Source organism: Stegostoma tigrinum, chromosome 2 (genome assembly GCF_030684315.1).
Source record: "Stegostoma tigrinum isolate sSteTig4 chromosome 2, sSteTig4.hap1, whole genome shotgun sequence".
In the NCBI taxonomy this organism is placed as follows: domain Eukaryota; kingdom Metazoa; phylum Chordata; class Chondrichthyes; order Orectolobiformes; family Stegostomatidae; genus Stegostoma; species Stegostoma tigrinum.
Window position 1 is genome coordinate 75,212,493 of NC_081355.1, and position 22,935 is coordinate 75,235,427.

The 22,935-nt window shown below is 39.1% G+C and overlaps 1 protein-coding gene across 4 annotated transcripts in view; it reads left to right on the forward strand.

The window, feature by feature from the left end:
- LOC125461085 (dynein axonemal heavy chain 11-like) overlaps positions 1 to 22,935 on the forward strand; it is a 466,228-nt gene that overhangs the window by 322,495 nt on the left and 120,798 nt on the right. For all 4 annotated transcript variants that reach the window (XM_059654665.1, XM_059654655.1, XM_059654658.1 and 1 more), the window contains 4 exons: positions 9,921 to 10,094; positions 14,722 to 14,957; positions 15,083 to 15,205; positions 22,714 to 22,918. In XM_059654665.1, coding sequence (XP_059510648.1) covers positions 9,921 to 10,094; positions 14,722 to 14,957; positions 15,083 to 15,205; positions 22,714 to 22,918 — 738 coding nt within the window. The remainder of the gene's footprint in view (positions 1 to 9,920; positions 10,095 to 14,721; positions 14,958 to 15,082; positions 15,206 to 22,713; positions 22,919 to 22,935) is intronic.

Below are 22,935 nucleotides of genomic sequence, written 5' to 3' on the forward strand. Positions count from 1 at the left end.
TTTAGTAATAGCAATTATAAGAAGAATGAATTTCAGTAAGTGTGATGAAGGCACAGTCAGCTTCTGTTGAGAGCACATTATTTACAGACATAAATTGAATAATACAGTTTGACCACTGGTAAATTTAATAATGTTTCTAATTTATTTAGATTAGTTAGCAGACTACTAATGACACAGAACATTAATTATAGAGCTAGTTTGAGAGACATTGCACATTTAAAAGCTTTCAGTGATTCTAAGACAGATGATTTTGTCTATATATCATAGGAAAGCATTTAGATGATAAATCATATTGAATAATCCTAGTATATATTTAATCATTAACTTACTCCTAGGCCGAACAGCTGCTGAAAATTAGAAAGGGTCACCTTAGACTAAATGACATTATGTGTAATCTATAACGCATTAGAATGAAATTATAGCGATTTTTAACTGTCTAAAATTTTATTACAGTACATGATGTAGCTCCTAAACCTTTGTTGCTAAAATGTCACGAATGATAAATTATATAAAGATAACATGTTAAAAATTCACAGCTCTAACTAGAGTCCAAATTGATGATTAGTTCACATTTTGACTAAGCTTTCAACACCACTTAAAGGATCAATGTATATAGCTTAGTGGCTATAGTCTACTCTCCAGTGATAACAAAAGAATGGATTGATCAAAGTACGCCTTTACAAATGAATTGCTTCTCGGCAAGATTGTTCTTAATAATTTATTGTAATAGGCAAAATCGTACAGTTTAAAAAAAGAAAAGTATCAGAAAAAATATTATTGTTTTAATTTGCATTTTCCAAGAGAAATAAAATTCACAAAGGCGCACTCTGTTCCCAAAATTGGTTAGTTTGAACGTCGCTATGGTTGCTTTCAGCTGTGAGAGTACAACTCGAATTTTGAATCGTAAACTATGACATAATATTTCACAAGCTAACTATCAATGAAACATTGAAGGTTATGTTTACATATTGAGAGTCGAGAATTTGGTTGTTGTATGACTGGCGAGGATTTTGTGATCAATTAATGCATTTCTTCTAAGGATTATTATTTCTGTCAACTCAATATTACAATATTCGCTACAAATCTGAAAAATATATTTTATGATAAAACATAAGGTAAATCAAGCAGAGATAATGGGAACTGCAGATGCTGGAGAATCCAAGACAACAAAATGTGAGGCTGGATGAACACAGCAGGCCAAGCAGCATCTCAGGAGCACAAAAGCTGACGTTTCGGGCCTAGACCCTTCATCAGAGAGCTAAATCGAGCAACTAGTTGTAGGTTTTAGCTTCCATGATGCAATTAATTATTTTGTGTGTGCGCATGTATATCATAATAAACACAAGAAAAACCAGGGTAATTTTTTGCAGAGTCAGGAAGATTCTCTTAAAAAATATTAAGTGAGATGTGGATGCAGAAGTTCTGTTCGCATTTTTGGCATCCACTATTTGCCAACAGAGGGAAGACAACAGGGTGTGATTCACACAGGCTGAAACCCAAACGCAATAACCTAGTACTGACTTAACATACATCCCATTTCGGCTATCCAAAAGCATGAACTTTTAAATTATTTAACCTATTTTTCTAATCAACCTGTTCAGCAATGTTATTACACATCTCTTGAGCATGTGGTGTTTGAATGGTGCCCTCCCAGTGCAGAGGTAGGGGCACAACCACTATACCACAAGAGCACCTAATGAATTGCGTATCACCCACAAAATGATGAAGTAGATTTAAACAGTCTTGAAGAGCAGATAAAGCCTGGTTAAGTGTCTGAATTCTGTTTAATTCCCTATTCTTTAAACATAAATGAAAGCTGTCTTATGCTGCCAGTGAGCGTGAAGACATTTTGCTGAATTGCTTTGAATAAAAGCCTTCTGTTGTAACCTGGGAAAATGATCTGTCATTCAGCTTCGATAAAAGTCTTCATTGACATTTATCGCATTATCATTTATATCGTTTAGAATGCTTGACCAAGTTTTGAGAGCTATCATTACGTCAGGGTTTGTGAGCTCACAGTTTGATCATTTGAAGAGGCTATTAAAGGATTTGCTGCCTTTTGATGTGGGGATTGAATGGACTTTTGCATGAGATTAACCATTTGACATTTTAAATTTGACTTAAAAAGTTTCAAGTGGATGTCAACTGTAAGAGTTTGTTTTTCATTTTTCAAGTGTACCAGAGAGAGAGAAGTATCAGATTGTTAGAAGTGTATTTCTTTCATCTCCATGTGACTCTTGAAATGTCCCTATTGTGGAAACTGATCAAGTGGCCCTGACAAGCTTATGATGTATAGGTGGGAATATGCAATGTTTCGGGACGGAGTGCATGTTTAGGGACAGAGTGCAGGTGTGGAATGTGTATGGGGAGGGCTGGAGGTTCTCACAGCTTCTAAAACAATGGGGAAAAAAGTCACAGAGAACTCAGATGCAACTTCTCATGAGCCTGCCTCAGTATATTCCTGGCTACAATCTCAGGACTTTATTTGTAGGGATTCACAATTAAAGTTCGACTTATTGCAATATATTCTGACTGATTCTCATTCTCTGAACAAGTATATATGTGCCTGTTAAATCCCACTAGTTTTGCTGTAGTTTATTATTAGAGTTTTCTCTTAAGTGGCTTCTATTTTAAGTGCCTTTACCAAAACTTCAAAGGCAAGCACCTTAACCCTTTGAAATCCCAGGTATGGCTGGTCACTTCCCGAAGATGCAGAACTTCTGACAGTACACCTCCGGTTCTAACTTCAGATAGCCCTTTTAACTGCTTTATAATCAGTGGCATTTACCTCAGGCAAGAAGGAATAAGTCTTGTGCACTTTCGATAAAAGCTTACTCTGTAACAATAAGTGATAATGGGAACTGCAGATGCTGGAGAATCCAAGATAATAAAGTGTGAAGCTGGATGAACACAGCAGGCCAAGCAGCATCTCAGGAGCTCCTGAGATGCTGCTTGGCCTGCTGTGTTCATCCAGCTTCACACTCTGTAACAATAAGGACCAGTGTTAGACTAGCCATTTTAACCATTGTGCCATCTGCTCCAAAGAGATAACAAAACCTTCTCCCTGTGCCTCCTCAAACATAGGAATTAAATGAGCAAGCCAGTTTACCGCTGTCCCCAACTCTGAGCCAATGGTGTCTTCATGAGATAGAGTAGGCTTCCTGCTCCTCAAACAGTTGTAGTTCAAACTTCTTTTCTAGTAGTCTCTGTCTTCTCTCCTTCATGGTTTCTCTTCACCATATCCCCATCTGTCATTTTTCCTCTCTTCTATGAAATTTTAATTTCTTTTTCTCCAACTTTAATCACCCTGTGTTGCTATTCTATCCATTTCATCATCCTCAGCTTCTAACTGTTAGCCATTGGCCAACTTTTAAAATTTTTGGGTTTTCTGGCTTTTGACTGAGATTCTAAGTGCCTCACCAAATCTTCTAGCTGTTTCAGGGACAGAACATTTAAATCCTCGTAAGTAGCTTCTCCTAATGCTACAAGGAACGCACTGGCATTGAATGCAGACCTTTCTACACTGTAGTAATACAAACTGAAGAAAGCCTTTTGCACTTTTTTTTCTCAGTAAAATTGGTTTCAGTCACAATTTACCCACTCTGATTCTTGTGTTCTGTCTCTGGGTCCAAACTGCAGGGGAAGCCTCCACTTCCTTATAAAAGACCCATAGGTGAGATTCTCCAATTTGTTACAGACATCTTTAACTTTTAAGGTTTAGGTGAAGAGGAATGAACTGGCTACTCTTCTTTATACATCTACCCCAACTACTGGTTTCAACGAGGTTAATTTTTAAAGGAATCTCTCCATCCATGGATACTTTTCTCCCAGACCCAAATAAACTTATCTTTTAAAAGAAGTCAATTTAGCCTGGTTTTCTTGAACTAACAAAGAGCAATTTTGCTAATGACTAGATGTGAGAAGAATTAGTAATGCAGTACATGTACACACGTATTCAAAATCAGTGGTGAGTGCACAGAATAAAACGAAACAGACATATACACGTACACCGCAGAATTTTTCACAAGGAACAATTAGTTGAATGGTTGCTGCAAGGTGAACTGTTTGACCAACATGCTCACTAACTGCTCTTGCACATTCTATAGTGCAGGATTATGGAGGACAAATGGGCACTTAAGCAAAGATTGGTCTGGAGTTATTTATCTGTATTTAGAAAAATAATAGAATGAATAGCAATGAAGCTTTGATTAGGTTTCATCACTTTACTTTCCTCTTGCTAAAGCTGTATGTCAGAACCGCGAACATGAAAATCCTCCACTTTTCTGTCTCACTGGAAAACAAAACTCATTCAATAAGAATTTTTATTTTCAAACTCTTTTAAATTGGATGCATAAAGTTTGGTGATTAAATGAAAGCAAATATAAAGTTAAGCTTGCTTTGCTACCTTTTTTCATTTTTTAAAGAGTTCATTATTTTAATGAGTAATACTGAAGTGAAAGATAATAGAAATTGTGGATCATGCAGCTTTAATAGTGCTTAATGACAGTACTTAATTCTGTAAGACTGTCATCTACAGCTGTTTATAGTATAGTGAAAAACTGGGTTGTAACGAGTATAAGACTATCTCCATTACCCTAGCAACATAGATAAAGACAAAACAATCAAAATATCTTGCAATTCTGGCATAGTGTGTGGGGCAAATTATGGGTTTAGTTTATGGACGAAGCTTTAATATTAAATTGTTCTGCTGCATATTTTTTCTGAAGTGTCGGTGAATCTTACAAGGATGAATTTGACTGTTAAACTTAAACGCAGGGCTGAGTTTTAAAATGATAGTGACTACATCATTTTTGGCATCTATATAATACAATGCCAGGATCTTATTCTGTCGCTAAGGTGAAACTGTGTCTCTTTAAGACCCCACAAAATCTAACTGTTGCTCAGATAACTCCCGAATTTAATGAAGCAGAAGCCTACACTGAACCCCTGTTATATTTGAGTGCTTCCTACAATCACATTATTTCTCTTAAATTCCTGTATATTAACACAAAATAATATAATCAGAATATTTTGGATATGAATTGTTGTGAGTTCAAACCCACTCAATCTGAGAAGCTTTGATAATGCCAAAAAAAAATTAAGCCCTAATTGGTTTGAGAGATCCAGAGCTGGTGATTTATATATTTTATTATCAATATTTAATAATATTTATTTATTTTTTAAAAAGCAGATTATGCAAAACATGTTACCCTTTGCAGATCTGTAATTTGCTTCATAAGGGAATAAATATTGTTCTAAATATTGCATCATTGCAGTGTTAAGCAGAAATATTTTAAAGTTGATGAGGGTCAAAAAGCTTATGCAATATCTGATTGCCCTATTTCACATCCATCAGTAGGTGGTGAAGAGGTTTTATGCTCTTAAGCTACCCACAATTTGTTTTTATAATCAACTGTTTGATGAATTAGTCTTTAGAGGCCAAAACAGTAAGCTTCAGAAGCATTGGTCTGGAAGGGCTATGCAAGTGAAAACAAAAGTATTGAAGTACCTGTTCTGAATGGCTGCCTGATGTCCAAAATGGAACACAATGCCCCAGCCATATTGTGAAAATCATTCTTAATTTTGATGAAAACTAAGACCATGATGAGTCTAGCCATAAGCAAGAACCATAGGGAGCATTAGAGATACCAGATGAATAGAATGCAGAGAAGAGCACGTTGAACAGGTTCCTGATGTCAATGATATGGTCAGTACTGTGTTAATGAAGCATTGCACTGTCAACACTTAAGCACTCACTCCGTTAGTACGGGATCAGTCAACAGCTCAACAATGGACATTCAAGAGTTCAGTTCCATCTATCCACCACAGCTCCTTCTCATTCTCTGCTCACAGATGTGTGGATGTTTCATTGAAAGGGACTTTTCATTGCCTTATCAGAAAGAAGCCAGGTAAAATTACACTACAAGATTGGAATCCCTGTCACAACTTACATATTTATCCAAAAAGGAAAACAAAGACTCAAAAATATACCTAAATTTTGCCATTGAGTGAATTCAACTTATTACCCAAAGTTGTCAAATTTTATTTTGAACTTATTTTTGTTAAGACAGTCAATATTCTTTTAACATACTCCTTTATTAAACTGGCTTGCAGATTTCAAAATGGATTGTTGTCTTCAACAATGAAAACATTATTGAGTAATGTTGTAGCATGTTATAACTTAGGCTTTCATATGGAAGATTGCTGATTTATCATAAAGGTCAATCGAACTCTCCTGTTTTATATCACCTCAGATTGTCAGTGAAACATTCATGGTTAGCTGTAGAGAAATGCATGGAAAAGCAGCATTGTCTCCAAAAGATTCCTAATTTGGCTATCCAGTTGAGTTGAAAGAATTATGCCATTGTTAAGTAATCCACCAAATATTATTTGAAGATAATTGGAAAAGGAGTTCTGTTTTCCTTCTTTTTTGTAACTGGTATTAAAATTGGTTTCAGCTCTGTATTCTGTAGTCGGGTAATTTTTGTTTTCATTGTTAATAATAGCAGTATATTACATCAATAACAACATTTTATTTTAATGTTCAAAAGATATCCAGTAATAAGAAAATTTAAATTTAGAATTTTCTAATAAAATTGCAACAGTTTATTCTCCTTGAAAGTAGAAAGTTAAAGAGCAGGGGCTCTGGCTTTAATCTCCGGATTACTCTACGTGCCATGTGCTAGTGAGGCTAGAAATCGGAAGATAATTGAGTTCAACACATGGCTAAACAGATGGCATAGGAGGGAGGGTTTCAAATATCTGGATCATTGGGATCTCTTCTGGGGCAGGTTGGACCTGTACAAGAAGAACAGCTTGCATCTAAACTGGAGGGGCACAAATATCCTGGCTGGGTGGTTTGCTGGTGTCACTTGGGAGGGTTTAAACTAGCTTGGCAGGGGTTTGGAGACCAAAGCAAAGGTGAATTGACTGAAAAGGACCTAGAGAATAGGGCCAGTAAGACTCACAGGAAGGGCAGGCAGGGTGTGGTTGCTGTTCAGAGCAGGCCTGGTGGACTGAAGTGCATCTGTTTTAATGCAAGAAGTGTAACACATTAGGCAGATGAATTTAGAGCTTGGATTAGTACTTGAAATTATGATGTTGTTGCTATTACAGAGACTTGGTTAAGAGAGGAATAAGACTGGCAGCTTAACATTCCAGGATACGATGTTTCATACAGGATAGAGGGGGATGTAAAAGGTGTGGGGGAGTTTCATGACTTGTAAAAGAGAATATCACAGCTCTACTGAGGGAGGATACCTCAGATGGCTCAAGCAGTGAGGTAATATGGGTAGAGCTCAGGAACAGGAAGAGAGCTATCACAATGTTTGGGGTTTGCTATAGGACTCCCAACAGCCAATGGGAGATAGAAGACAGATATGTGGGCAGATTTTCGAAAGATGTAAAAGTAACAGGATTGTTGTCATGGGTGATTTTTAAGTTTCCATATATTGACTGGGACTCACTTAGTGCTTAGAGTGCAGGTGGGGCAAAGCTTGTAAGGAGCATCCACAAGGGTTTCTTGAAACAGTATGTAGATAGTCCAACTAGGAAAGGGGCTGTACTGGACCTAGTATTGGGGAATGAGCCAGGCCAGGTGGTTGATGTCTCAGTAGGGGAGCAGCTCGGGAATAGTGATCACAATTCAGTAATCTTTAAGGCACTAATGGATAAAGATAAATGTAGTTGTCAGCTGAAGGTGCTAAATTGGGAGAAGGCTAATTACAACAATATTAGGCAGGAACTGAAGAATGTAGATTGGAGGCAAATGTTTCAGGACAAATCAACATCTGGTATGTGGGAGGCTTTCAAGTATACTTTGCTGGGAACTCAGGATCGGCGCATTCCTGGTAAGGATGAAGGACAAACATGGCAAGTTTAGGGAACCTTGGATAACAAGAAATGTTGTGAGCCTAATCAAAAAGGAAAAGGAAGCATTTATCAAGTCTTGGAGGAGTCAGGAAGACTAAAAGGGTTCAAGAAAAGTCATTGGCCAAGAGGATTAAGGAAAATCCCAAGGCTTTTTATACATATGTAAAGAGTAAGAGGGTAGCCCCGGGGAGAAGGTTGGCCCACTTAAGGACACGGAAGGGAATTTATGTGTGAAGCCAGAGGAAATGGGCAAGGTATTAAATGAGTATTTTGTGTCAGTATTCTCCATAGAGAAGGACATGGTGGATGATGAGTCTGGGGAAGGGTGTGTAGATAGTTTGGGTCATGTTGAGATCAAAAGGGAGGAGATATTGGGGGTCTTGTAAAACATTAAGGTAGACAAGTCCCCAGGGCTTGATGGGATATACCCGAGAATGCTGAGAGAGGCGAGGGAAGAAATTGCTGGGGTCTTGAGGGAAATCTTTGCATCCTCACTGGCTACAGGGGAGGCCCCAGAGGATTGGAGAATAACCAATGTTGTTCCTTTGTTTAAGAAGGGTGGCAAGGATAATCCAGCTAATTACAGGCCTGTGAGCCTTATGTCAGTGGTAGGGAACTTATTGGAGAGGATTCTTCAAGACAGGATTTACTCCCACATGGAAATCAATGGGCATATTAGCAAGAGGTAACATGGTTTCTTGAAGCGGAGGTTGTGTCTCGCTAACTTGGTTGAGTTTTTGAGGAAGTGACGAAGGTGATCAGTGGGGGTAGGGCAGTGGATGTTGTCTACATGGACTTCAGTCAGGCCTTTGACAAGGTCCTACATGGCAGGCTGATACAGAAAGTAAAGTCGCACGGGGTCAGAGGTGAGCTTGCAAGATGGATTTAAAAACTGGCTCGGTCATAGAAGACAGAGGGTAGCAGTGGAAAGGTGCATTTCTGAATGGAGGGCAATGACTAGTGGCGTTCATCAGGGATCAGTGTTGGGACAAAATACGAATGATTTAGAAGAAAATGTAACTGGTCTGATTAGTAAGTTTGCGAATGGCACGAGGGTTTATAGAATTATGATGAGGACCATGTAAGGATACAGCAGAATATAGATCGATTGGTGAGTTGGGCAGAGTTTTAGCAGATGGAGTTTAATCAAGAAAAATGTGAGGTAATGCATTTCGGAAGATCTAACCCAGGTGGAAAATTTCCAGTAAATGATGGCGCCTTTAAGAGTACTGATAGGCAGAGGGATCTGGGTGTACAGGTACACAGGTCACTGAAAGTGGCAACGTAGGTGGAGAAGGTAGTCAACAGGCATACGGCATGCTTGCCTTCATCAGCTGGGGCACTGAGTTTAAAAGTTGGCAAGTAATGTTGCGGCTTTATAGAAACTTAGTTAGGCTGCATTTGGAATATTGTGTTCAGTTCTGGTCACCAGACTACTAGAAGGATGTGGTGGCATTGGAGAGGATACAGAAAAGATTTACCTGGACGTTGCCTGGTATGGAGGGCATTAGCTATGAGGAGAGGTTGGAGAAACTTGGGTTGTTCTTTCTGGAACGACAAGGCTGATGGGCGACCTGATAGAGGTCTACAAGATTATGAAGGGCATGGACAGAGTGGACGGTCAGAACCTTTTTCCCAGGGTGGATGAGTCAATCACTAGCGGGTACAGGTCTGATGTACGAGAGGCAATGTTTAAAAGTGGTGTCCGAAGCAAGTTTTTTGACACAGACGGTGGTGGGTGCCTGGAACTCGCTGCCGGGGAAGGTATTAGAAGCAGATACGATATTGACTTTTAAAGGTTGTCTTGACAAATACATGAATAGAATGGGAATAGCGGGTATGGTCCCCGGAAGGGTGCGGAGTTTCAGTCGTGACTGTCAGCATGTCGGTTCAGGCTTGGAGGGCCGAAGGCCCTGTTCCTGTGCTGTAATTTTCTTTGCTCTTTGTTTGATGAAAAGTGAACCAGATCAGTTTGTTAATAATTAGTATTAATAGTTCAAGTAATTAATTAATAGTTAATAATTCCAAGATTCTAAAAAAAATTTCAGTCTGAAAATGTACGCTGGGCCCAGTCTGTCCATCTCTTTGAAGCTCAGGAGAAGACCCTTTGTGGAGATGTGTTGCTGACTGCTGCCTTTGTGTCATATGTTGGATCCTTTACTAGAGGATACCGTCAAGAATTGGTTGAAGGCATGTGGCTTCCCTTCTTGAAATCATTGAAGGTACATTTTCTTTTCTCACCCTTTGTGTCAGTTGTTAACTGTATATCCTCAAATGTTTTATACAATCATGGGAAATGTGCTCAGACAGCATTGTTATCACTGATCCTATTATTTATATTTATATATTATTGTATATTTCGTTATGAAATGCAATAATAAGTGGCAATTATGCTACATGGACCATTAGTTCAGAGTAAAATCAATGGCTCAAATTAACAGTTTGCTTCTTAGCATATTTTGCATTAGAAATCTAACATTTACTTACAATTCTGTGTATCATAATGAGGTGCTGTAGGATGCTTATGTTTTTGCTATAACTTGCAGCAGGGTTCATGAATGAGAAAGAATTACACTCTAATTCTCAATATATTCTCGGTATTATGATAAATGTGAAGTGCTGCATTTTGGGAAGGCACATCTGGTCGTGACTTGCACACTTAATGGTAAGATCCTGGGGGGTATTGTTGAACAAAGAGACCTTGGAGTGCAGGTTCATAGTTCCTTGAAAGTGGAGTCTTGAGTAGATAGGCTTGTGAAGGCATTTTGTACACTTGCCTCTATTGTTCAGTGCATTGAGTTTAGGAGTTCATGCTGCGGCTGTAGAGGACTTTGGCTAGGCCACTTTTGGAGTACTGTGTGCAATTCTGGACTCGCTGCAATAGGAGGGATGTTGTGAAACTTGAAAGGATTCAGAAATGATCTGCAAGGATGTCGCCACTGTTGGAGGGTTTGAGTTATAGGGAGAGGCTAAACAGGGTGAGGCTACTTTCCCTGGAACGTCAGAGGCTGAGGGGTGACCTTATAGAGGTTTATAAAATCATGAGGGCCATGGATAGGTTAAATGGACAAGGTCTTTTCCCCAGGGTCTGGGATTCCAAAACAAGAGGGCAAAAGTTTATGGTGAGAGGAAAAGTTTTAAAAGGAACCTAAAAGGCAACTTTTTCAAGCAGAAGGTGGAGTGTAGACGGAATGACTGTCGTGGAAAGTGGTGGAGGCTGGTAAGATCTCTGGAGGGGTATATAAATAAGAAGGGTTTAGAGCAATATGAGCTAAACGCTGGCAAATGTAACAAGAGTTATTTAGGGTATCTGGTAGGCATGGATGAGTTGGACTGAAGGATCTGTTTCCATGTTGTGCATCTGTATGACTCTATGACTGCATTTGCAGAAAATATGCAACACTTTATCACCTATTGATCATGCATGAAGATGAAAAGCAATAGATTGTTGGTGGAAGTCCCATTTAAACTGATCAACAAAGGATTTTTTTGAGAACTTAGCTTTAAGTGGCACAGATCTTTTATTTCTTTCTGTTTGTTTTGTCGATACCTGTATTTCTCTTCTTTTTTCTGTTGATCCAGACTTGCATATTTAATTTGTCATTACATAGGCAATCAAAATCTAAATTGGTCACAGAATAGCTGAAAAGTGTTTCATAAATAAACACAGTAAGTTCTCACCCATTTAAAGTTGTGTGAGCCCTGACAATCTCAGTTTTAAGTGAAACGACTTTGAATGATTTGGGGTTCACATAGAAATCAATGTTAAAGCCAGATTTAAGTTCCTTCAGACATGCTGCTGATCAAAACAATGTACAAGTTGCAGTACTATAGCATATATATACAGCACTGTTTGTTCTTAACTGGAGTAACTTGCAAAATAAATTGCATTACTGAATATAACAGAAACACTACATAAATTCAATCTATGTAGGACTGTATCTCAACAGCACTTCTGAGACTCAGCTGTTCCCTACTCTCACTGTATGTCTTGTTCATGTGTCAAGTGATTGAAAGCCCTGAGAAATAAACTTACTCACTCCATCTGCCTCTCTCCAGCTCTCTCTTTCTCTTTTTCCATTATGTTTTTCATCTCCTAGTCTCTTCCTCTTCCTCCACAACATGGCACAGATCAAGTCCTGAAGTCAGTCAACTCTGAAGTGTGATACGATGATGCACAGAGGACATGTAATGCATACAAAACCTAACCCAGTACAGAAGATTAATGTGAAGAAATAAGCCCTTAAGATAAAATTATGCTCAAATAACAGGCTGTCACAAAATGCGGTTGACTGGCAAAACAAGAATATTCTTGGAGAGGGAAGGATCTGCTGGGTAGTTTCTCATATTCACTCCTGTTCAAGGAGCAACTGAGTATCATCTAACAGTTTGTCACAGAATTTCAATCTGCTTGACAAACCAGTGTTGAGTTAATGCTGGGATTTTCCTTTATGTCTAAAAGTCATGATATTAGAGTTGAAAACGGTGAAGATAAAAGAAGGCACGCCAGCAATATCAACCTGTACTGGCATTAAACTGCTCACTTGCATTTTGCAACAAATCTATATTTTCAGGCTGTGGGAATACCTATCTGGCAGTGTTGAGGATAACAGCATGAAAACAGTTGCAGAGCTGTGCCATCTCCTGCAAGGAGATTTTCAGTCAACTTTCACCATAGGGAAGGTACTGCCATTGGCAGCCAAAGTCACCTACCAGAGTTAGTTTTTTCATGTCCAATTCTGTTCAAGAGGGGACTATTTACTGGAACCTCGATGGAAGCAGTAAGAGCTGGTTTTGAGCCTGGGACTATTGAATGTGTATGAGGCAAAGTAGAAGATCTGGATGTTAGGTACAAACCTGTAGCATCAAGGATCGTTGATTTTTGAGAGTTAGAGGTGTGGCAGGATCTTTGTGAGGTCATTCAGGTGTATTAAATCTCACTATTGGATTACGACTTCCTGTTCATTGGGAGCAAAATGTATTTGGAACCCCATATGGTTGTGAAATTCATAAATGCAAGGCACAGCGTGGTTAATGTCAATGATGTCTTGCTTCTCTCAAGTGGCACTTGATCCTCTAAGTCCACCTTAGAAAATGTGTATAGCTACAATAAACCTAATATTGCAACAAAAGAGGCAAGCTGGACGTAGAAGATGATCAAATATTTTTACAATCAATTTATTTACAGTGCAGGCATTAATCTACTTTGAAAAAGAAGCACTTGAAGGGAAATCCAGCATAATCATTTGATCATTTTGACGAAGTACTATGGATTAATAATTGGACCATCTTTTTGTTGTCTTTTTGCCATAGAGACCATGAATTATCACCTGCCAACACCTGTTCAAATGAATGTAAGCAGCTCCTCCATTTGGTGCTGCCACCTCTTTTACCTAATTGCAATGTCAAACCAAACATTGCTTGTGCTTCTGGCTGCCACAGTCCTTAGCAGGGTGCCAAGCAGCATTTGCTAATAACATATTGTGTAGACAGCCTTCTGTTCTTAAAGGGAATTACAGGAGGCTGCTGCCAAATACTATTTCTGCAGTTGTAAACAAGGAAAATCATTCACCAGGGCAGAAGGAGGGCTTCAGTGTCAATGTTGTGATGCTGGTAGCTTCATGGTAAACAGGAGAAGAGGTGGCCTGGTTCCATGGGAAGCCAAGAGACTCTCAGGAACTTCCCTCAGAAAGGATTCATTGCATTTAGATTGAATGACCTCACAAAGATCCTGCCACACCTCTAACTCTCGAAAATCAACGATCCTTGATGCTACAGGTTTGTACCTAACATCCAGATCTTCTACTTAGCCCTCATACACATTCATTAGTCCCAGGCTCAAAACCAGCTCTTATTGCTTCCATCGAGTTCTAGCTGATCAGCTTTGTCAGTTACATCAGCCAAACACTGTGCTTCAGAATTACCGATATCCGGCCCTCCCCTTTGCAGTACAAGGCAGCAGAAAGAAGCAGAGCAAGAAACAAGCCTGATTTAACTTCTTAACTCAACTAAAGAATTGGTTCACGACATTGAGTCTGGCTGCAGTTGAGCCTGTAGCATCAGGCACAACCGAAAACATTGAGTATAACTGAATGTTCCCAACTCCCACCTCACTGTCAACCAGCTATCACCCACCTGCCCCATTCATTCATCCCAGCCTTCCTTTTCTGATGCCCTGCATCCTGTTACCCAAGGACTACCACATCACACTCAAGAGAAGGAGACATGGCAACATCACACCACCATCACTTAATCTGATACTCAGTGCTAGCAACTCCAGAATAAATTGGCACAGTGTCCATCTTAAAGGCTGGTATAAAGATTGAATCTTCATGAACAGTGCTGGGAAGATAGTAATCCCTGAACTTTGCCCTTCTCCCTTCAGTTGTCGGGTTTCTCAAGTCCTGCAATGCCTATCCTGCAGCTGTTACATTAACAAATTTGTCAAATAGTAAACATGCAGTCTCTTTAGCATATACTAAAACAAAAAAAACTTGGGTTTAGTCCAGACAAGTTATGTTCAAGTTCCAGATTTTTAATATTTTAACCTACCGGACCTTGCCCTCCCAATTGTGGAATAAAGTTATCCCAGAGCAATGAGTATCTAAGTAGAAATATTCATGTCCGTCTTCATGCATACAATCTCAAGATCGACTTTTGATGTACGATACTCTGATTAACAGACTGCTATCCAATTAAAACTGAACTAATAAACATCTGAAATAAAGCTTGTAGAAAACCTGCTTGGTAAATGTATTGAAATATGCAAATTTATTGCAAAGGCTCATAGCCTGGTACAACATTAGAGAAAATCTTATGAACTGTACATTTGTTTCGCTGATTTCTCAGGTTTCTATACCAGTAACAGGGGGCTTAGATCCTATAGCAATGTTAACTGACGACGCTACAATTGCAACCTGGAATAATGAAGGATTGCCCAGTGACAGGATGTCAACAGAAAATGCCACTATTTTAACCAACTGTGAACGCTGGCCACTCATGATTGATCCACAGCAACAAGGGATCAAGTGGATTAAGAACAAATATGGAAGTGAGCTGAAAGTTGTGCACATTGGACAGAAAAGGTAAATGGTTTGTAGATAGCTTAAATGGCTGACTTTTGTAAAAATGAAAATAGCATTTTTAATGGAAAATATGTTCATTTTATTCCTACAAATTCAATTGTGCTTTCTGAATCTTGTTCTTAAAGCTATTTAGACATCATTGAGCATGCAGTACGTTGTGGTGATACCATACTGGTTGAAAACCTTGAGGAAACAGTTGATCCTGTTCTCGATCCAGTACTAGGCCGAAATACAATTAAAAAAGGAAGGTGAGTGTTCTATTTGACTAAATTATCAATTACTTACTAAAATGTCATGATAAACTGCTGTTAGTTGCCGTTTTACAACTGTGTGTTGATGGCATCTTTTCTCTCTGCTTTCTTTTTCCAAGCTTTAATTATTTATTTTGTGTAAAAGAAGATTAAGAGTCCCATTGCAGCAAGCTCTTGCTCTTTTGCATTTAACACGCAATTTGAGGGTATTGTTAAGGAGAAGGAAAGGGCAGCAGAATTCAGCCTGAAATAGACAGAAAAAAACACTCTGCAGCCACATTACCACGATGGCATCTCATAAGTATTGGCCTGCCGGATAGAATAGCCATACTGAATTTCTCAGAATAAAACATATGTGCTGCCTGTGCCAGCCATGTTCAGTTAGTAGCACTCCCATCTCTGATCCAAATGGTTATGGATTCAATTGGCTCAAATCCCACTCTAGGACTCTAACGCAAAAATCAAAACTAACAAACTGGTGCAATACTGAAGGAATGCACGGTTGGAGATGTAGTTTTTCAGATGAAACATTACGTTGAAGCCTCATTTGCTTTTTCAGTGGATGTGTAAGATCCCTTGACATATTTCAAAGAGTATGGGAGTTACCCCAGAGTCCTAGCCAGACCAATATTTATGACTCAAACACCACAACACAGATTATTTGGTCATTATCACAATACAGTTTGTTGGAGCTTGCCTTATAGAAGTTGACTGCTGCCAACACGCTTCTGAGGAAGGGTCACCAGACCCAAAGCGTTAACTCTGACTTTCCTTCACAGATGCTGCCAGACCTGCTGACGATATAAATTCAAGCCTTTTTGTACTTTCTTGCATATATTCCACATTAGTTGTAAAAAAAAACAAGGTCAGGCCTGGATTGTAGGATATAATAATCTATTTACCATCCATAAGAAGAGATAAAAAGTAAAGTAGGTTATGATACATTGGACAATAAGAAACTAACCTAGTATGAATAGGCTTGAGGTTATGGCTGTTCTGGGCAAGATGACAGTCTGAAGGCTACAGAGAATGATTGATTACGTGGGTCTTTTAAAATACATCCTCATAAGGATGGAGAAGATACATGACAGAATCATGGAATTGTTGCAGCACAGAAGAAACTCATTTAGCCCATTGTGACAATAGTCTTTCTCTTAAAAAAAGCTATCTAGTCCCAACCCCTGAATTTTCCTCATATTTGCTATTATCCCAGTTGATGGTAATCATAGACAAGTCAGATCCAAAAGTGAAACCTGACTTGATAGATGATGAGGTTGTTTTTGCAATTTGGTTCCTGTGGTGGTCAGTCATGAACCTATTCACATGATGCTGCAAATATACTTGTATTAAAAGCACATAGGTTGATAGAAAAGTCAAGAAGTGAAATGACACTTTTTTGTTTCCTCGCTCTGACCAAGTAGAACTGTCTTTGACCCTCCAAAGACATTCTTCATTCCAACACTGTAATGTCTTAACTGGTATTCCATCTTCATTCTTTCCTCCTTTTTCACATCCCTAACTGGACCTGCAACCCCTCAAACTTATTTACCATGCTTATCATGTTCACATCTATGCATGGTAACAACGTCATTCCATCTTCTTCAGACCGTATGTAATATTATGCTGTTTCAAACTCCTGTACTACCTGTCTCTCAATTATGTTCTTTGTACACATTGTTTTTCCTTACTAATTTCCTGTATCTACATCCCTGTCATATTTGTTTAAATTTCCCTAGTAGCTCAAGCAAATTTCCCTCATTTTTGGGAACAAACCACTCACAATGGACCGCAAACATCAGGGACCTGGTGAATATCTAAACTGAAAATACACGTGGAACACATTTTGGATACAGGCTAAACAATCCATGCCTGGAAACCATGGCAGTTGATCATTCACAGTGTTACTGGTCTCGTCGTTTATTGATCTGTTTTTATTAGAATAATTCTCTGTGTTTCTGTGTGACTCTGTATGGCTCTTTGTGTACTTTCAAAAACAAAATGCTGCCAAAATAGTTGAGAAACATTGCAATTGTGTTACTTCACTAAAAAATAAATACAAATACTTCCTGATAAGTGTTTCGCAAGTAGTTATTTAATAATCACAGTTAATTTAGCCTAAAAATATCACATTAAAATGGAATTACTTAACTACAAATATCTTTATTAAACTCAAAAGTATTAAATTTTGTAATTGATGATTTTCAATGCAGTTTTTTTCTAACATAAAATAAATGTCAAGTAGACTGATGTAGTTGCATATTTAATAGGCTTTGGAGGAATACATTAATATAAAGTATTTCTACCAGACCTATTTCTAACTGTGAACAATAAATGAGATTGTTGTTGTCCCCGGCAAGACCAGCATTTGTTGCCTGTCACTAATTACCAAGTAGCTTGCTGGGTCAGTTCAGAGTCGACCACATTGCTGTGTGTCTGGAGTCCTGTGTAGTTTAGACGATGCAAGGATGGCGGATTTTCTTCCATAAAGGACATCAGTAAACCTGATGGGTTTTTACAGCAATCAACAATGGTTGTTATGGTCACCATTATAAAGCCATGAGCTTTATATTGTGGGGTTTTATTAATTGAATTCAGTTTCCAAAAGTGCTTTGGTGGGATTTGACCTGATGATCAAAAAGCATTAATCTGGGATTCTGGATTACTAGTCCAATGACTTTACAGTACGCAACTCTATAGTTCTCCCTGCAATACAGTGCATTTATTTATTAGTGAATAATTTCCAGGGCATTATTTCCAGGTAGCATGTCACAGCTGCAGAAGGAAAAGAAATGGAAAAATGAGATGAGTGTTCTGCAGAGCTGTTTAAAGAAAAATACCTTCATGGAATATTTCATGCTTAAATATATGTCACTGATCTTTTACATCCTCTTCCAGCTATGAATAAAGTGCAACTTAGCATCTAAATATCAACTTGTTAGATATATGTTCACATTCGTGCGACTGAACTAAAGTGATAGAGAAACTGTGGGTAAAATTTAACATGCTCAAATGGTCACCATTGCCACAGAAGTAATTAATAGGCTAGTGATATTCATCTTAAATTGAAAGATTACACAAAAGTACTGCACAACTTACAAAAAAAACGTTATTTCAGTGAGTCAGGGACAAGGCTTTGGAAGTGTGAATGTGAAGTCAAGATAGTTCTAGAATTGAATGAATTTCCATGAGTTGGAGAAGCAAGGAAGAAAATTAGAAACATGACATAACTACTGTTGTAACATCATTGTTCAGACCTGCAGAATGCTAAAGAGAAAGATGAGTTACTCATAAACTTGACGAAGGTGAAATTTTAGTGTATAGTTGCATTATTATGTACATACATGGGAGAGTCAAAATAATGTCAGTGCACATCTTAATTTCTGACAGATATTGCCTTCTGCTCAGAACTTGATTCATAAAATTATACATTATTTTATAATTTCACAGACAAAACAGTGCTGTTTAATTAGAGAGAAAATATAGAATTTCCATGAAGCTGTTTCTGCTCTACCACTGAAAATGCAGCAGCAGAAGCCTTTCTTTGTAAACATGCTTTGAGGAAACTTTGTGCTAAAATGCTATTCTAGTTTGTAAGTGTTAGAAGTTTTTTCTGAATTAATCTAACACATGTACCTATGTTGTTATCATTGTTATTACGATAGCTGCATTTTACTTTTTCTCCGATTAGTTGTAGGTACAGAGAAGTTAATGATGAATTTTGCACACTCTACAAATTGAACTTCATTAATAATTGGAATGTTGTAGAGTATGAAGTAATGAATAATAATTATTCTCTTCATGTCTTACAGTACCCTACAGGCCAATCCATCAGCAGAGACTTTAATTTGTTCTAGTAATGTTCTATCAATACTGTGTTAATTATGTTTTGAGAAGAAATACATTTGAACTTGTTCTATCAGCACCAATTTGTAGTTAGAGTGACTGAACCTACACAATTTGGAACAGTCTTGTGAGAAAAACATGCACTAAAAGATAATATTTCCGTGTAGTAATGCAGAATTGTACACAAATATGTTACATGAAATGAATCTGACCTGTGTATTTATGCACCAAACATTTATGACTCACGAAAAGTTAACGTTAATTCATGAGTCAAAGTTAAGGCCTCTCTTCACTAATGTGGAGAAAATTGAAGGAATTTAGTTATAGTTCCTCAGTTTAACAAATTTTCAGACCCGGGTTGATAGAAAGCACGAACCAGGACCCTGTACTGAACAGGAATGATTATTACAAATAATTATAACCCATTAGCATATAACTCAACTAATTGAATCTCTAGCTCCCTTGTGAACTCCCCCTTACGGTCAAGTTGTTCAGTTCTGAAAGAGTCCCCGGACCCAAAACTTTAACTCTGCTTTCTCTCTGCAGATGCTGCCAGACCTGCTGAGTTTTAATAGCAATTTCTGTTTTTGTTTCTGATTTCCAACATCTGCAGTTCTTTGGTTTTTGTTTTGTTAATCTGTTCAGTTATCTGACAACTAATCACAGTTTTTGGCAGGCAAAAGGTCTCCATCATCAGTAATCAGTCACTAATCCATAGATCATGTATCTACTTGTTGCCAACAACAGCTGAATCTGTATGTCCTCCTCATCTCCAAATCAACAACAACTCAAATTTCAATACTACCTGTTTCAACTGGTGTTTACATGATACTTTCCATGGTTGCCAAGTTACTTGCTTTCAAGCATATCCTTTCAATCACACATTTTAAAACAGCTCTGTCTCATTTCATCCATAATTTTTTTTTACATAAAGCACAAAATAAAAAGACAGTCCTTCCAGCCTAAAATTTAGATTGCCTCATTTATTATCCTTATTCTCCTGTCAGTTACCAAGAGTCTTTACAAGGGCATCTAGCAGTTATCTGAATCAGGAAGTAGCCTCATACAGTTAGAAAAGTCAAGGTCTTCTGATGTGCAGAGGCCCTGACTGCTATTCAGAGACACAAATAGGGGGACCATGCACATTCTGTATTGTGCCCATTTGTACTGATTAGGGAGCACCCACGAGATGCTGCTGAGCAGGTACTCCATGAAATCTTTGCTCTTCTTGGCACCTCAGATAAAGTCAAGGTTCCAGCCATCCCAATCCCGCACTGAGGTCATTTCTCCTAAACAATAGGCTCCAACTGTAGGTCACCTCAAACCTGGGAACGAGAATTGTTTGCTTACTTTCTTGAGGTTCCATTTACCTAACACAACACACTGACAGAATGAGAATAAGGTCTGACAGTGGACCAGCAGTTGCTGCACTGTATCCATCACCCAGTTGCTGCACTGTATCCATCACCCAGTTGATGCATTGTATCCATCACCCAGTTGCTGCACTGTATCCATCACCCAGTTGATGCACTGTATCCATCACCCAGTTGCTGCACTGTATCCATCACCCAGTTGATGCACTGTATCCATCACCCAGTTGCTGCACTGTATCCATTACCCAGTTGCTGCACTGTATCCATTACCCAGTTGATGCACTGTATCCATTACCCAGTTGATGCACTGTATCCATTACCCAGTTGATGCACTGTATCCATCACCCAGTTGCTGCACTGTATCCATTACCCAGTTGCTGCACTGTATCCATTACCCAGTTGATGCACTGCATCCATCACCCAGTTGCTGCACTGTATCCATCACCCAGTTGATGCACTGTATCCATCACCCAGTTGCTGCACTGTATCCATCACCCAGTTGCTGCACTGTATCCATCACCCAGTTGCTGCACTGTATCCATCACCCAGTTGATGCACTGTATCCATCACCCAGTTGCTGCACTGTATCCATCACCCAGTTGCTGCACTGTATCCATCACCCAGTTGCTGCACTGTATCCATTACCCAGTTGCTGCACTGTATCCATCACCCAGTTGCTGCACTGTATCCATTACCCAGTTGCTGCACTGTATCCATCACCCAGTTGCTGCACTGTATCCATCACCCAGTTGCTGCACTGTATCCATCACCCAGTTGCTGCATTGTATCCATCACCCAGTTGCTGCACTGTATCCATCACCCAGTTGCTGCACTGTATCCATTACCCAGTTGATGCACTGTATCCATCACCCAGTTGCTGCACTGTATCCATCACCCAGTTGCTGCACTGTATCCATCACCCAGTTGATGCACTGTATCCATTACCCAGTTGATGCACTGTATCCATCACCCAGTTGCTGCACTGTATCCATCACCCAGTTGATGCACTGTATCCATCACCCAGTTGCTGCACTGTATCCATCACCCAGTTGATGCACTGTATCCATCACCCAGTTGCTGCACTGTATCCATCACCCAGTTGATGCACTGTATCCATCACCCAGTTGCTGCACTGTATCCATCACCCAGTTGCTGCACTGTATCCATCACCCAGTTGCTGCACTGTATCCATTACCCAGTTGATGCACTGAATCCATCACCCAGTTGCTGCACTGTATCCATCACCCAGTTGCTGCACTGTATCCATCACCCAGTTGCTGCACTGTATCCATCACCCAGTTGATGCACTGTATCCATCACCCAGTTGCTGCACTGTATCCATCACCCAGTTGCTGCACTGTATCCATCACCCAGTTGATGCACTGTATCCATCACCCAGTTGCTGCACTGTATCCATCACCCAGTTGCTGCACTGTATCCATCACCCAGTTGCTGCACTGTATCCATCACCCAGTTGATGCACTGTATCCATCACCCAGTTGCTGCACTGTATCCATCACCCAGTTGATGCACTGTATCCATCACCCAGTTGCTGCACTGTATCCATCACCCAGTTGATGCACTGTATCCATCACCCAGTTGCTGCACTGTATCCATCACCCAGTTGCTGCACTGTATCCATTACCCAGTTGATGCATTGTATCCATCACCCAGTTGCTGCACTGTATCCATCACCCAGTTGCTGCACTGTATCCATCACCCAGTTGCTGCACTGTATCCATCACCCAGTTGATGCACTGTATCCATCACCCAGTTGCTGCACTGTATCCATTACCCAGTTACCCTCTGCTAGTGTATAAACTTGGTCTTTTAGTTCTTGTATAAGAAGAAAGTGATGTAGTAATAGAAATGTTACGAATTACTTTAATAATTGAGAGTGGGGAGAAACATTGTGTGAAAAGAAGCAAAAATAAAAGACTATTTCATAAGTGTTTAAATGAGACCCATTCTTTAAAGATGTCTGAGTGGTCCTATCAGTTAGCTTCATTAACAGATAGCCTCTGTTAAAATTGGGACTAAATTATACCATTCCTTCATGCTTAGCCAAAAAAGTAGAGCAGATGTATTAAAAATATGATTAAAAATGTCTACATTAACATCATGAGAAATAACAGGGCAAAAAGTAGCCATTAGGCCCATCCTGTCAGCAGCAACCAATAAGTCGCCATCCAGCTTCATCCCAGTTCTTGTTGTTGTCTAGTAAGTCGTGACACATGAAGTGCATTATATCTGTTCATCGAAAAAACAAATTATTCATTTATTTCTTAGATATATTAAGATTGGTGACAGAGAGTGTGAATTTAACAGTCGTTTCCGACTCATTCTTCATACAAAGTTGGCCAACCCTCACTACAAACCTGAGATGCAAGCTCAGACTACACTCATTAATTTTACTGTCACAAGAGATGGACTTGAAGATCAACTGTTGGCTGATGTGGTCAGCACTGAGAGACCAGATCTAGAACACCTGAAGGTACTGTATTGGTGAGG